Below are 13,881 nucleotides of genomic sequence, written 5' to 3'. Positions count from 1 at the left end.
CCAAAAATAGAATTTTGCGCTTGGTCAAGTCTCACAATGTTCCCCTATGATTCAGATGCTAGAAAAGAGTAAGTTACCCCATATCACTACAGTTCCCAGTCATGTCGCCATGGAACGTGTTGTCTAGTAAAAATGAGCGTCTCTACAATCAACTTTCCATTTAACCCACTTAAGTCAGATGTCTTCCGTTTTATTTCACTAGGGGGGGGGGACTTCGCCATCGTGTGTCATTGCGAAGGTTCGAGCATTTGTACGTTAACGTGTTCGATTGCGTGTGCGTTTGTATGTCGCGTGTGCTAACGTGTATGTAACTTCGCGTGTATAAATTCTATTTTATAAACATGTGCCTTTCACATATTCGCGTGTGTTCTGGGATGATTGCGCGCGGACCGTGAATCTAATACTTTATTTTTGGTGTACGGCTCAGATGCTAGAAGAAAGTGACATCTTCCATATCACTAGAGTTCCCGCTCATGTCACCATGGAACGTGTTGTCTAGTGGATATGAGCTTTATTTTTTTATTGGTCCTACTGAATGTATGGACCTAAGTTATTAGGACAGAGGGTAATGGTTTCCGGAAGTGACCGATACATGAACGCGCGATCACGGACGTTTGTAGGTTTGCGTTTGAGATAGTGTTTGAAACTTCGTAAATGCTAAAACGTTCACCTTATTACCGGTGTATTATCAAGTTTGCGCGATCGCTGGTGTAGGTGTGCGTTGTGAATCGCGAAGAGCTTAAGCGTACGTATGTTAACGTGTTTGTCACGTGTGCTCGCGTGCATGTGACTTCACGTGTACAAAACTGGATTTTGCAACCGAGAGGCCATTCCTATATTCGCGTGCGTTCTTGGATGGTCACACGAACCTTCATTCTGATAGTTTTCTGCGTACAATTCACATTCTGACAGGGAGTGAGTTACCTCATATCACTAGAGTCCCCGGTCATGTCCTTATGGAACGCTGTGTCCAGTGGATATGAGAGCTTTCTGCTGCTGATATCAAGTATAGAAACTTTCGAAAGTGACCGATCCATGATTGTGCGAGCGAGGGAGTTTTAGGTTCACACTTGACTTGATGTTATCATGTTTGCGAGATCGCGGGTGTAGGTTCCGTGGATGGTCGCGAAGGGCTCAAGCATCTGTATAATACCGTGTTTGTCACGTGTATAATTTCGATTTTATAATAATGTAGCGTATATTCTACAATCTCGGACCGTGAATCTAATGCTTCATTTTTAGTTTACGGTACAGATGGTAGAAGAGAGTGACTATGACCGTCATTTTTAATGGTTCATCTGAAGGGATTATTCTAGACTACTGGGACAGAGGTTAAACTTCGGACGTAACCGTTTTATGATCACACGAGTGCTGGGTTAATGCTTGGATCGCGTTTGGAAGTTTATAGGTGCTACGTTTACTTAACTACCAGAGTGTTTTCATGTTGGCGAAAACGTGGGCGTAAGTATGTGTGCATTATTGCAATTGCATGGTCGTGTTTGTGACTAGGTTTGTGTTATCGCGAGAGCCACAAGCGTTCGTACCTATACGAGTACAGATAGAGTATAGCAGAGATATACTAATAAAAGGAATTATAACATATGCAAAGGGCTTGATTAGAAGTGTATAAACTGACGGATGCTATTTTGGTATACATCAGTAATGGAAAAGCAAACTAATAGATGTACAAAAATAGTCTAATGAAGAAGAATAGAAAACACATGTAACATGCAATCAACCTCGTCTAAATACAGCAAATGTTGTATATTTACCATTAACGACAATTGCATTCTGATAGACTTCCATCATGCTATGCTGCCGGGAATGGATTATTCACGTGCGTCGGTAAATTCATTGTACCCTAATTTATCCAATCCGACCTTCCCGAATGAATAGAGTTAAATGTACTGCATCCATTCCCTGACCCAACTATCACAAATACACAGACAAACACATACATAGATATACATATTACAAAACGACAACTAATTGGTTTCTACTTATGTATTTATAAAATTAATTTAATTATTAAATTAATTTAATTAGTCTATGCACGATGACGAAGCCGGCCGAAAATTGGCCACACAATGACTCTCACTGTAAGCCTCGTCCACAAATACCGCCATCAAACTGTGGAACAATGTTTGCAAACACGGCACACAGCAAAAGTCAATTTACGTCGACTCGCCAGTTGGCCACGTCACCGCGCATAGACTAGTGGTTGAGCGTTAGCATGCGCAGGTGCAGAGTATGAAAAATCATAGAACAAAAAAAAGCGTATAAGCCCTTTCGGTCTCCTCGATGCACCACTATCGAGTAGTAATACGATAACTATCTTAAAGCAATTGTCTGTCAGAGGTTCTGTAGCACTGTTGCACGCAGTATGCTTAATGATGTTTGCAATATCGTCAAACCCCTCAGCCTTGGGGAGTGGGGTTACATACCTTTTTGTGCAAAAAATGTCAAGAAAGTTTGAATTTACGTAAAGGCATAAAGCGAAGATTTCATTACATCAAACTTATAATATTTTGGTAGTACATTTTATAGTGAAATATACAAGCACAAGTTTATAAAAATATATTAATAATTAACGGAGTTATGGCTTTTTCCCCAAAACCCTTTTTTATTTAAGAGGTTTGCGGTGATTCCGATTGAAGACCAATAGATCAAAATCCCAAAACTCAATTAATTCAATTAATATATGAGTATTTCTCGTACCTTAACGATTACTTGAAATAATAATTATTTTTTCCTGCATTCGGGAGTGTTTTTTCTTAAAAAGTGCTGTTTCTAACTTTAAAAATTGTATTAAAAAATTCTCCTCTCCGAAACGAAAATTTATGCATGAAAAACGATTCGTTAAGGTACGCGAAAAATTAATTACGATGAATTGAAAAAAAATTGACGAAAATCGGTTGAGTTGTTTTTCGGCAATCGTGATCACGGAAAAACCATTTTTGGAAAAAAAAAAAAGACATTTCGAGAAAATCGAGTTTAAAAATTTCATGTTTCCAACTTTCAATCTATTTCTCGGATCTTTAAAAAAAAATTGGTAAAATATTCTCAAGGAAATTTTGAAAAATAAAAAAGATATGTAACCCCTTAAAACGCCTGCGAACATGTTCCAAACCATAAGGTGCCCGTCTTAGACACAGTTCCTCTATATTAAAACTGTTTATTGTTAATTTAGTTAAAAGTATTAAAAAGTTATAAACAAATAAATCTTTTTGAATGCGCACATTTCATGTAATAGACAATTTTTGTATAGTCTTTATTTCTTATAGTACGGGCGATTGAAAAAAAAAATATTTAAAAAATACTTTTTCCAAATTAAAAATTCATCTCATCTCGCGAATTTCGCCTACTATATTGAAATAAATCAAAGAATACGTGCCGAATATTTTCAACAGGTTAACCAAAAAAATGTATTTGGTCCAATATTACATTTTATCAAACTTTCCATAAATACGGCGATCATTTGGAAAAAAAGCAAAAAAAATACCAAAGGAGTAGATAAAATTAGCCTTTTACCTGCCATAATAACGGTCTAAGTTGTTTAAATCGTAATTCGTTTAATTGCCCTTTTTTGACAATAATCGTTTCCGTCATCCACCCAGTAAGGGGAAGTCATCCTACGTTAGTCCAATGCGTTGGAGCTTTATTCAATGAATGTTCAATACCCTCAACTGGGCGTTTCGTTCTCCCAAGACATGTACATATTTGATGGAATTATATATATCATCACAGATAACTATTGGCTTGCTATAAGCTTTTTGGCTTCCATATTCACTTGATACTATGATCGTTGTCTGTTTTTTGATGTCACGTGATAGCACAACTCGTTCAATTGTGAACTTGGCGCTTGTGATAATCGTGTTGCGCTATACCTCAGTAATCAAGCGGCATTTGAACCCATGAGAAATTGCTCGTGTACTCAGAACTCCATTTCTTGTGGGACATCACCCTTTACTAAGGGTTTGCTTGGAACCTTCATGTATCTCCGTTTTTCGGAGCTAACTCGTTGGTCCAGACTCTAAGTTAGTGTCGGATTCTGATGAGACGAAATCGGAACGCAAATTCTATAAATAATTTGGTGATATGTTTTGTGCCCTTGACGTGCGAAAGTGATTGTGCCAATTTTATCCTTAGTGGAAACGAAAAGATTTTCACCCCAATTGTTCTTGGGGAGAAATGCAGCATAGTGCCTTTCTAATATTCGTATTACATGGTATAAATTCGGTTGAATAACTCGACGATTATGAAAATGCGGTTAGTTTCGCGAACAATCCTCAACAACCGGTTCGAACATTTGGTTCGCGCGTCAAAGACACTGAAAACAGCTTACGATGTGGTCATTAACTAGAAATACATTTGAACTGATTCCGGCGATGGAATATACGAGAAAGATGGGACCGAAATGCTAGTACAACCTAAGGATAAATTTAGGACACGGCGGAAAATCGGATTTTGTCAGTTTTACCAACATTTGGAGTTTGCATAAGATCCAGAACAAGTATCGTTACTTATTGGTCAAATTGACTGCTAGTATCATATGTTCATTTAAATTTGTTGTGTTTGTGAGTTCGAGCTCAACGATCGCTTTGTGACGAAAAAAATGCGTCGACATGAACAGTATTTTGTACTCTCCAAATCCCAAGAATGATCATCCTCTATCTCAAAAGTTCGTGTAAAATGAACAAAATTTCTATTGCAAGGAAGATATAAACAAGTAGCTGACAGGAAAGAAAGAATACAAACGTGTGTGAAGGAGAAAACGAATAAAATTTTCGTATTCTATTCGTCAGCAACTGACATAAGCAGGATGCCAGTTGGACGATGAAATAAACTAACACTCAATTGGCGCATGTTAGCTCATACATCCAAACAGTTTACAGAACATGTGAACGCCACAAGCTACAGGCTGGTCTTTAGTGGTGTAGCCAAGCAAATAAGCTCTAGTTTACTAACGAGAATGCAAAAAATGCTTGTCTTTAGGCATGTGAGCCAAACGCCTGGAATTATGCAAATATTATTTAATATTATTTCCCGTGGAGAAGTAATAATTCAATGGGCCGATTTGTGTATGAGGCCACAAGTTCCAATTTAGGTACAGTAGTAAATGTACAACGCCACCTGTCTGATTTAAACGATGAAATTGTTGCGAAATTTTGATTAACTATTTTTATAGAACTCACAGTTTATTTGTGCTATTCAGGACAAATTTGTAGCAAGTGCAATGATCTCACAGTTATCCTCAATAATACCAAAATGAGGTGGGTTACCCTGATGAGTAATATATTTCCTCTTGTTAAGTAGCTTCAACAAAAAAAAGTATTTCTAGCTAAGATTGCTAGCGCCGATTGTACAACTACCTCATTCGCTAGACCAAAGAACGGTCTCCAACCACCCAGTCACCGTCCTTGTCGATCACAAATTGTGTGCTTATAATTTCTTACGCCTTGAAATAATTCAAAGAACTTAATTAGCTCCCCGACCACGATCGGTTCCGGAAAAGACCAATTCGTTGCACCCGCACTACTATACAGCGCACAGCTTCATGGCCGTCTTCAAGACCATCAACGTCGTTAGCCGTTTGGCAAATCATTTAACAAAAACGCATCGAAAAATTGAACCGGACTCGTGACGAGGCATATTTCTTCGATTCGGTTGATTGGACAGCTCGTCGTCGCTTGGTCGCCCCGATCGGATGAACCTGTCGTTCGGCTGTCCGCTCAATCTCAATCTAGTAAATTAGCGATTTTAACTTGTCTATTTTGTCGCACGGGTAACACTTACTTGTAGTTCTGGTTGAAGGTATCCGCCTTGATGGCCACGTTATCGTACTTGTTGAGGCTCTGGCGAGCCCAGTAGTAGGAGTACTCCCGGTCGGAGTAGTGCTCGTTGAAGCGACACTTGAGCGTCACATCTTCACCTTCTCGGGTGTCCATGGTTTTGTCGGCGAACGCAGATTGTGCGCCCAGCAGCAGAATTGACACCACTACCAGCGGCATGGTAACTGAAAAATAGGAATGAAAGTTAAGAAAATTGGTTAGTAATTGAGCGTAAACGGTGGGGAATAAAAATCGCAAAATTCATATTGTATCTGTAAACTACAACGAATACGGAAGATTTTCTTCTAATAACGCTTTATTATAAACGAAACAAATGTTGAGATACTTCCAATGGAAAGCGTACCGATTCTAACTGAAACTATTGTGTTATTGATTTACCAACAGAGTTACGAAATGATTATTATCAAACATAAACTTCCAGCGTTTCACATGCGATAGTTGACGTGGGATGCAACACCCGATACCCCTTCCCAACGGTATGCCACTCGTCCTTGCCTTTCGTGTATATTCATTGTACAGAAAATATGCTTGGTGAGATTCTGGCATAAAATCATCGGTCGCAGCAAGCCAAGCATCTCGAGTATGTTTCAAGCGTGTCTAATGCACGGCTCGTAGCCTACTATACCTACTAGTTACATGACCTCGCCTATAGGAGACACACAAGTTGCAAACATGAAAGCTACGAATTTTACCAGCTCGTTGTGGGAGACCTTTGGGAAGCTTGTTTTCTTAGTACATAGGTAGGTAGGTTAGGTAGTACACCACAGCGAACGGACTTTTCGGTGCACATGTGAGTTCACGGTGCACGATATGGATGGGCTTCTCCTGCCCGCTTTTGTTGTCGAGTTAAACAATTGAATTTTTTAAAACAACACAACCCGGCCGCGCGTTGATACTCTCACACTCCTCCGCCCGCGCACATACACGCACACACCAACGGTTCTAACCGTGACTGTTTGCTTTCCTAGGAGCCATCAGCCAGTGTGTGTGCCATTGTATGCAAGATTCGCAGTGTTTTTCTTAGCCCGAGACCTGCTACCCCGGTCTGCGAAGAGTTCATTGTCTTGGCAGTAAAGTCATGTTATTTTTTTATATGTATTTTAATAACAAAAAGTTTGCTTTCTTCACGGAGGTACGTATATAGGGTACCTTTGCTGACGTTTGAAATCTTACCCACGGTCGGCCAAGTCGAGTCGAGTCATCAAGAACCGCAGGCCTAAGGTAAATGGCCAAGAGGGAGGGTTAGCAGAAAAGGAGCAAAAAAAACGAAGAAAACAAGCAACAATTCAGAGTACAGGCGTGCACCGTAGCTATTATTATCAAAACATAATTACATTACATCGTTGTTATTCTGGGTTCTGGTTGTAAATATATGTCTTATTATTTTGATGCAATTTTCGGGACAGTTGATGGCGTATTACTTGCAGCACTGGTTGAATTGAAATAAACAGGCTGTTTGCTATACATGTTACTGTGAGTACAGGTGTACGTACATTATCAACAACAACAGAATGGATGATACTTCCACGAATTGCTTTCTCTAAGGGTTTTCTAATGAAATGAATTCAAACTTAATGTATTTATTTATAAATAAGCACACAGAGTTACGGTCAGGGACTTCATGATGTTGAGGGTGCTACTGATAGCGAAATGTTGCCTGCGTTTATAAGTTTAGTTGTAAATTATAACCCGATATCTGCAATCATCGGTGCCAGATGAAGATGAATTCTCAAGAGAATTCTGGGATTATTGCATCTTTCTATGTTTTAATCCCTTAATACATTCCGTGCCAGATGGACTACACTCTTAAAATATTTAGGTCCGCCAAATGCACATAGATGGAACAATACAATGCACTTGTATTTACTTTGAAGAACATATGCAAATATGCGTCGCTCAAATTTCCCAACTTGTTGAGTCAAGTTTTTCATCAAAAGGGAAACAGTAGTTTATTTCACATGTCAAAAATATTATTATCGACCAGAAAACTACGATCCTAAGTTCAAGTTTCAAGTTCATTTTCGAAATGATAGGTTCTTTCGAGAGTTGTCCTACTAGAGCTCTAGAGCTATGGTCTCGGATGGTCTTCCCATTAGAATCACTCACTACAGTTGCTGGTTAGACGGGAAATGTGACCCACTAAAACACTGCTTAAGGCCAATTGCAAAGGGCTGTGATTCTGAATGTGACATTAATTGTAATGTTAAGATATCTGCGGGCGTGGGGACTTCACGATCGCCTGTATCATAGCCAAGGGCTCGAGCGTTTATACGTTAATGCGTTCGATAGCGTGGGCGTTTGCATGTCGCGTCCTTTCCGAGAACCTAGCTCTACAGCTCCAGTAGGACAACTCTCGAAAAAGAAGAAGAAGAAGCGAAACAAAAGTTTTTTCTTCATGTCTTGCATCTAGTATGTCCGGCATATATAGTCGGTCGGTTCAAGTACTTAGGTAGTACATATTAAAACCAAAGGTCGGTATCTTATCCAATCTTTTGTGGAGAAAAAAAAACAATACAAAACTGTCGTTTGATTGTTCCTAATAATACCAAAGTTTATACATGTTGAATAATGCTTGTATTACGAAGGTATTAGCATATCTATTTTGACAAATGTTTCGAGATACTATACGGTTCCATTAAATTGTATTGTTCCTGGTACGCCAAAAGGTAATTTGCTGTGATTTTTTTAAATTTTAAACTATTTTCTGATTTTTAAAGTTCCGCCTAACGATTGCGCAATATTTTCCAGTTGGGCGCGAAGTTTAAAGGGGATTTGCCCTTGGGTACGACTTACACGTTGTTAGGGGAGTCAGGAAACTAGCTCCAGTCCAAAACACCAGGGAACAATAGCGGTTCTTTAAAACGGCAACTATCTTTTTTGCGATCATTTTTTGACGTAAATATCTTGATTGGCAGTTTCAGTTGTCATGATGATTTCAGCCTACATGTGCAAATCGCTTGCCAAACCAATTTTAATGGATAATTCATTCTTTTCTGCTTGGACGTATCTTGCACTTTTTCTTTCCCGCTATCCATGTCAAACTTTTGACCTGGGAGATGCATGAAATTCGTATTGAAGTATGTTTCATCATCGATTTGATTTCAGTAGTATAGCCGAATCGAAGTGTGAGCATTTTGGACATGCCTCGATCAGTTTATCAGCGAGTTCAAGAATATCATGTCGTTGATTGTGCTTTGAGTTGCGCGGTACCAAAAGACTGTCTAACCTGGGACCTTGTTTGCAAGGGAATGATCAGCATAAGTTTGCCCCATTTTAGGACTAAGCTTGCAAACATAGCAGGACAGCAGATAGAACCACCCTTTACTTGCCCTATGCCTTTCCTTGCCACGTCCTTGCCGAGTTCTATATCAAGGTATCATGCGACCTGTGGCGAGAAATGAATCGTTCTACAAACTCAAAACGCTAGGAGAGGAGTATTGGGGCTACTTGTGGAGCAAAGGACTAGCGTTAACGTCAAACCGCTATTCACACATAACGTTAACACCAGGGCTGGATGACTAGCCCCAGGGCTGGATGGTTAGATGAGGAAGCTGTCAAATAAATTGAAAGGCAAAAGTAATGAAATACTTTTAACTCTGTGAGGGAACCCAAGTTTCCGTTACCAGCATAGTGCTGAACACGCGACCGACTTCATCCTCGGAATAATAGAGGCCCAAAACATCTGATGGACCACTGGATGGAGGCTACTCAATCTAAAGAAGACTGGAACTTTAGTCAATGTTATCTTGGAAGTAGCGACTAGAGCGACTGAATTTTGAGAATGACTTTCAATACTACCAGAAGACCATGTCCAAGAAAGAAAAGGACGGCATACGGGGTAACACATCTGTCACGAAAGACACCTTGGATACAGAAGAATCGCATCCTTCACGATGTTCAACAGCCTCTTAAGACACAACACAAAGTCGCGGGAACGTCTGCTACCATAAACGCGTCGACGCTGAGACCCAGAGAAAGTGGGCGTAAGGAATATTAAGTGCCTCGGCCTCCGGATCTGAGAAGAAAATGAAAAAACTGGGAAACGTGAAGAAGAAAAAGAATAACAAGGAATACCAAATCATGACATGTCTCTGAAGGTGCGGATCGGATCACAGACCTTCTCTCCTTTACCTACGGACCCAGAGAGTAACTAAAAAGCTATTGTGTTACAAAGAGGATGAATTGGGGCACTTACACGCAGTCTCTAAGAACGTTTTTGATGGTTTCCAGGTCATTTTCAAAGACTCAAAAGATCTACATGAAGTTAGAAGATAACCATGAAAGGAACTGCCCACCAAACAGTAGAACTTTGAAGAGCACAGTCCCATAGTGGAACGAAAGCTTCGAACAATGTTTTAAATTCCCTGTGTTCCTTTTGAAAAAGTTACCCTCTATGAATATTTTATAAGTTACTTGTAGTGAAAATTGGCGACAGACCTCGGCACCCACCAATATGCCCGTTGAGTAGGCTACGTCTTCCGTTGGAGCTAATTGGCTCCCTAAACGTACATTGGTGTCGAGGGAAATCCCACCACCGCTCAAGGAAACTGGTAGGAGAAATTCTGCTGCCAGGGAACTCTCAGTCAGAGTAATGTCCTCCGAGGACTATCTGAGTAGATCGCGGCAAAGGTGGGATCTAAATAGCTCGCGGAAATCGGAGCTAAATGACTTACGGAATCAAGAGCTAACGGCTAAATGGCTCAAGAACGCAGAGGATTGGAACGATGTAATAGATGGAGATAATGACGGAAAGCAGGAGGAAAGTCGGCAAATAAACAGATTGATCAAGCGAGGCTCCGAGTTAATTGTGGAAAACTTGTGAACACAAGAAAGAGGTGATATGAAAGAAAATGGCTTCGTGATCGCCAATATCAACGGTGTATTCATATGTAGTTGTTATGTCCCCTAAGGTGGCCAACAGAGCAATACAATCGGATGCTGGACGCGCCAACTGACTCGTTAGTCGGACGAACGCCGGTTGATACAGGAGGAAACTTTTGGTAAATTTTCGAAATTTTGTGTTCTCGTTTTGTTTTTATTTTGATTATAGAGGTTTTTACCTTAGGGTCATTCGCCTCTTTTTGGGTTAGAGAAATCTCTTTTGGAAAAATCTCTAACCCTATGTGCGGGGTTGGGAACCGAACCCAGGTGAGCTGCGTACAAAGCAATGGATTTATCAACTACGCTATGCCCGTCCCCTTTGTTTTTTATGTAAATGAGGATAATACCTCATAAGTTATGTGTAAATATATTGTGATTTATCAAGTTATTTGCAATCAGAATGCTCGTAGCAAGCAACTGTCTAGATGCACCCGTTTTCGAGATATTTTGATAACAAATTCAGTAAAGTCAAGCGAGTCAGCGAGTTTATAACAATTTTAATAAGTTAGTCGTGATTTCCCATTTGCATCCAGAATATACAACAAATTTTCCACAAATCTCATTTTGACACTTTACCAATTAGTTAGAGTATTTTCAACTCCTCTTTATTGTTTCCATTAATATAAGCTTTTAGCAATTTTTTTTACAAGCATATTTATAGTACAGCAAAGTTCCGTTTTTGGCATGCTCAATTTTTGGCTACAAATACGTTCCGTTTTTAGCATCAAATGGGTTCCGCTTTTGGCATCGTTCTTGTTGTACATAGTAAAGCTTTTAAAAATGCTCAATTCACATTTTGTTTAATAATTGATATGACTTTTGACTTTATTTCCAAACATGTACTATATTTTATAGGCGGGCAAAACGCATAAAATTAAATTTTCTGTAATTTCGTGTAACATTTTTGATGTCACAAATTGAAAATAAAAGCTTTTAAAATAAGGCTTCATATTTCGCACGGTTCCAGTTTTGGCAACTGAAAAAAAATTTGCCAAAAACGGAATCCTACTGTATAAGTACAAACTTATTCGTCAGTTGAAAATCACCATCTTGTATTCTGTTATTGTTATGAAGTAATGAAATTGTTGTGTGTCCGGAATCATTTTTGCTTGTTTATGAAAGTCCTCCCATTCTGCAACACCCTCTTCATATTCTTCTTGTAACACATACACTGGTGGACATAAATATTCGTCATAAGTACGGATGCTGATATCGTGTTAAAAAACTAAAAGTTTATTTATATGTAAAAGTTGTGTTCAAATAAAAAATAGAGCATTATTTTTAGTTCACTTTATTAAAAATTCAAAAGTAAGCTTGTAAACAGAAAAAAAACAAGAGAAAAACAAAAATAACTTTAAATTTAGCTGGACAAAAGTATTCGTCAATGTTAAAAACTTTTTTAAAAGTATACATTGGAGCAATGAGTTCCAAAATTAATAGTTTGTGTTCAATCCACTTTGTGCAATGACTGCTTTCAAACGGTTTGGCATTGAGTGGACCAGTTTTTCGCATACTGAGGGCTCGATCTTCAGCCATTCTCCACGAAGCACTTCCTTCAGCTGCTTTTGTGAGGTTATGTGATGCTCTCGAACGCGCCGGTCTAGCACATCCCACAGGTGCTCTATTGGATTCAGATCCGGTGATTGGGGAGGAGTTTTAAGTTGATGTGGAGTGTTGTATAGAAGCAAAAGTCGTACCATTTCCGCGGTGTGCTTAGGGTCGTTGTCCTGTTGGAAGTAGAAGTCCTTTTCTATGCCCAAATTTTCAGCACTTTTCTTCATATTTTCTTTTAAAATCTTCAGATATTGTCCTTTTTTCATTATCCCATCGATAAACACCAGCTCCCCAACACCGGATGCATCCATACAACCCCAAACCATCACGGAAGCACGTCGAAGCCCCATGCTTTACAGTAGTTTGAATGTTTTTCTGTTGCAGTTTTGTTCCCGATTTCCTCCATACCAGAACACGTCCATCTGATCTATATACGTTAAATTTGCTTTCGTCCGAGAACAACACTTTGTTCCAGAAGCTAGTTGGGCGATTCAGGAACTCTTTGGCAAAGGTCACCTTTTGGTCTTATTAACTTTGCTTATTAAACTGGGCTTTATTTAACACTCTTCGTACTGTTCTGGAGTTAACGTCTTTTCCGGTGTACTCTAATAACTCCGCCCGGACTTTTGACGAAGAGGTTTTTGGTTCTTTCTTAATAATTTTTATGATTTTTCGCTTTTCTTTATCTGTCAATTTGCATAGACGCCCTTTTCTCGCCTTATTGTGAAACATTTCTTTACTTTTATACCTTTGTATTATATCTTGAACCGTAGTTCTGGGTCTTCCAACGCTTTTGGCTATTTCTGTTGCAGAGTTATTTAACTTATGCAAATTCATTATAATTTTTCTCTTCTACAGTGGTTTCTTTTCCTTTTCTACCCATTTTTTGTCAATCACGCACAAATTCTCGCAAAATAACCCGATTTGATCGCCTATATGCAACAATGAACAGGAAATGTCAAATACATAAATTAGCAGTGTACCCAGATTTTTTTGATTTGCTTGTTTTAACAATTTCATTTTATGACGAATACTTATGTCCACCCTAAAATGGTAAGATAAAATTATTTGTGGCCAACATAAAAAACATGCTACATAGTAGAAAAATGACTGCACTTACTCTACCCAATTCAAATTATTAGATATTATATCCATATAATTTCTTTAATACATTATATGCTATTAATGCCTGTGTGACGAATACTTATGTCCATCAGTGTAACAAAATGAGATTGTTGTGAAATCATCACAATTTCTTTTAGCAGCACAGTAATTTCGCACTTGTTATGAGATTTTCTCGTTATAGATCCAAGTTTGTTCTTGTGCCGGTAATCTGCCATCATCTCGGAAGCCACCCAATATCTTTTGGTAAAGCAAAGCACATATTAATGGCCCTATTCGGTGTCTTATTCGATGTGAGATACTGATTTGCGTCCCTTATGCTGTTTCATTCGACAAAATGCCAGACTTAACGAATAACAAAAGTGAAACGCGGCACAAACACAATGCGATGTTTCAGCATGATGAATGTGACAAAACCGAGTCTCGGATCTCGGATAGGCTCGTCTTAGAAAAAAGGTGAAAGTACTGAAAC

General features: G+C 39.0%; 1 protein-coding gene across 2 annotated transcripts in view; it reads right to left on the bottom strand.

The window, feature by feature from the left end:
• Positions 1 to 13,881, bottom strand: part of LOC131682290 (hemicentin-1-like) — a 257,573-nt gene that overhangs the window by 45,104 nt on the left and 198,588 nt on the right. For both annotated transcript variants that reach the window (XM_058963671.1, XM_058963670.1), the window contains exon 2: positions 5,797 to 6,016. In XM_058963671.1, the coding sequence (XP_058819654.1) occupies positions 5,797 to 6,016 (220 nt within the window). The remainder of the gene's footprint in view (positions 1 to 5,796; positions 6,017 to 13,881) is intronic.

Source organism: Topomyia yanbarensis, chromosome 2 (genome assembly GCF_030247195.1).
Source record: "Topomyia yanbarensis strain Yona2022 chromosome 2, ASM3024719v1, whole genome shotgun sequence".
Taxonomy (NCBI): domain Eukaryota; kingdom Metazoa; phylum Arthropoda; class Insecta; order Diptera; family Culicidae; genus Topomyia; species Topomyia yanbarensis.
This window is presented reverse-complemented; position numbering and strand designations above follow the sequence as displayed.